The 2,933-nt window shown below is 44.4% G+C and overlaps 1 protein-coding gene across 1 annotated transcript; it reads right to left on the reverse strand.

Annotated features, from left to right (window-relative positions):
• Nucleotides 1-1,729: 1,729 nt before the first annotated feature.
• On the reverse strand, nt 1,730-2,559 carry LOC129480211 (large ribosomal subunit protein eL8-like). Its single transcript, XM_055273939.2, has one exon. It carries the CDS (start codon nt 2,543-2,545, stop codon nt 1,745-1,747), a length of 801 nt encoding a protein of 266 aa, XP_055129914.1. The 5' UTR covers nt 2,546-2,559; the 3' UTR covers nt 1,730-1,744.
• Between the last annotated feature and the right edge of the window lie 374 nt (nt 2,560-2,933).

Consider the following 2,933-nt stretch of genomic DNA (forward strand, 5'->3'; position numbering starts at 1 on the left):
AAAGTGGAAATGTAATTCTGGGAGCCATCTTATGTTATTTAAGCAACATACAGACTTATAACTTGTATTATGTATTATATGCCACATATTTTATCAGTCATTTCATTTATACTGTGTTCTTACAATCTCATCTCCCCCTATATTTCTGCACATCAACGTATAAGCCTGGACACATAGTAGATGCTCAGTAAGGACTCATTGAGTTGAATTGAGGGGTGTACTTAATAAATAATATTTTGGAATAATGTAGACATTTGTGAGCTGGAAATTGCAAATGAAAATATTATCATGAAAATACCACTAATAATATTAAGCATAAGATTATATAGGGTTTTTGGCTTTTCTCAACTTTTCCATAAACACATTAGTCCTCATAAGCCCAGTGAGGTGGACAACATGCTACCATCAGCCCCATTTTACAGACGAGGAAATGTGTGTGTCAGTGAGGTTCAATCTTGAGCTTAGATGCCACAGCCAATAGGTGATGGAGCTGGAGTCAGAATTCAGGTCTTTGGACACCTCCATCAAAGAAATGGTTGTTCATACTGTTTGGAGTCAGGAAACCTTGGATCTGTCATTAACTACTTAGGAACCTGTGTGGAGTTTCTCTTCTTCACCTGTAATGTGAAGGAGTTTACAAACTCAGATTTTTACGGGGTCAGATACGTGCGAACTGCAGGTGGATGCAGAGATAGGGGAGTGGGGACAACTGTGAGTAACTGCAGATCGCTGCCCTACCTGAAGGGGGCAGCTGCTGGTCAGCTGGTGTGCAGGAAATGAAGGCCCCCACATGGACAACACTAACAAGTTTTTCAAGAAAAGCCCTAAATTTGGCTTTTTATATGAATTTCCCAATTTTAAGTATTGATAACTAATTCAAATGAAAAGCAAACATACACATTACAACGGCCAAATTAAAAAATATGTGGGCCAAATCAGGCCCAAATTACCAGATTGCACCCTCTATATGAGAAGATTTTTAACGGCCCTTTCAGCTCTAAGAGGCAATGAAAAAGGCCAGTAGCTTCCTGCTGAAAGGCAGGAAATTATTTATCTCCACTCATGGTCAAAACTCATCATCTCTGTTTCCATCAGAGAATATTCCTTGGTACCAGGGGGTGATGCCACCCCAAGCCTCCAAATTCTCACTTGCCCAGAGAAGATGGAATACCATGCCACACTGCAGTGAGTGACAGATGTAGATGCAGGGGAGAGAAAAGCAGACCTGGGTTTAATTATGTAAATCTATGGCTACGCTTTAATAAAGCAGTGCAATAAAACTGTCATAACTGCCAAGTTTGGGAAATAGGATGAGCAAGGTTTTCATTCCCGGTACTATATTTGGAAAGAAAAAAATAAGAAGAAAAATGCAGAAGCGCTGATTCATCTCTGAAACCCTTTAGAAGCATGTCAGAGATTCCTGGGCTTCTTGCCCCTGCCAAACGACATTTGCAGTGACAACTGGTGCCGAAACCCTAGCAGCCCACACAGAACTCCTTGGGAAAGGAGAAAGCTGAAGTTTCAAGGTTGATGTTTTCTAATGAGATCTCAGACAGACAAGCTTTCTAGTATTACCTGCCAACTCTTCCTCAAACTAGTTAGCCTTCTCTTTGCCTTACAACCCTGCTTCTGCTGCTTTTTGCTAGAATGTGACAAAAGGTGACCTGGGCTTGCCATTTTTTTTTGAAGGAAAATTTGTATTATTTTAATTATTTTTATGTACAGAAAACTTAACAGTGTACATTTAACCCAGTTTAGTGGCAAGTTCTTTAGCCTTTGCCTTTTCGAGCTTGGCAATACGAGCCATGGACTTAGGACCCAGGACGTTGCCGCCCCAGTGATGGTGGATCTCATCGTATCTGTCGTTATAATTGGTCCTGATAGTTTCCACCAGCTTAGCCAAAGTGCCTTTGTCTTCCGAGTTCACCTGTGTGAAGGCGACAGTGGCGCAGGTCTTCCTGTGGACGAGACGTCCCAGTCTTGCCTTCCCCTTGATAATGCAGTAAGGGACCCCCATTTTACGACACAGGGCAGGCAAGAAGACAACCAGCTTGATGGGATCCACGTCGTGTGCAATCACCACCAGCTGAGCTTTCTTATTCTCCACCAAGGTGGTGAGGGTGTTAACTCCTGCTCGAAGGACAGGTGGTCTCTTGATGAGGACGTCCCCTTTGCTAGCAGCTTTCTTCTCTGCCGGGGCCAACAGCCTCTGCCTCTTCTCTTGCTTTGTCTCTGGTCTGTACTTGTGGGCCAGCTTAAGCAGCTGAGTAGCTGTTTGGCGGTCCAGGGCCTGGGTGAACTGGTTAATCGCAGGAGGCACTTTCAGTCGCTTATAGAGGATGGCTCTCTGCCGCTGCAACCTGATACAGCGGGGCCATTTCACAAAGCGGGTGAGGTCTCTTTTGGGCTGGATGTCCTGTCCCATGCCAAAATTCTTAGGCCTTTTCTCAAACAGGGGATTCACCACTTTCTTAGCCTCCTGCTTCTTCACGACAGCAGGGGCCGGAGCCACCTTCTTTCCCTTGGCTTTCTTTCCTTTCGGCATCTTGGGCGGCGGGAGGAGAGCGGGCTTGCCATTTTTGAAAACTGGTGGTAGTGGGCTTGTGAATGTGGTGGCAGGTATTTCTTTCCCCGTCGGGTGGTGGGGGCTGAAGTGCTGTTCTCCGTGTTTTAACTATCCAAATACGTGCTTGTTTGTTTTGATTTCAGTGTTTTTTAGAAAACCCTATTTTCATATTATAGGGCTAGGATTTCCACGGCCAGGACTCTCTTGGTCATGAGCAGCAGATGCCCACCCTAAAGAGCTAAGCTACGAGTGCCCATAGGAGTGGAATTCCCAGAGCAGATGCTTTGTACTTTATGGATATCCAGTTCTATTACCAGGTTAGACTTTTGCCAATAAAGAAAACTGAAAGGGCAACCACTCTCTCATT

The sequence above is a fragment of the Symphalangus syndactylus genome, chromosome 4 (assembly GCF_028878055.3).
Source record: "Symphalangus syndactylus isolate Jambi chromosome 4, NHGRI_mSymSyn1-v2.1_pri, whole genome shotgun sequence".
NCBI lineage: Eukaryota > Metazoa > Chordata > Mammalia > Primates > Hylobatidae > Symphalangus > Symphalangus syndactylus.

Excerpts from the sequence above, each read along its gene's own strand:
- LOC129480211 (XM_055273939.2), bottom strand. The coding sequence starts at position 2,545 with ATGCCGAAAGGAAAGAAAGCCAAGGGAAAGAAGGTGGCTCCGGCCCCT.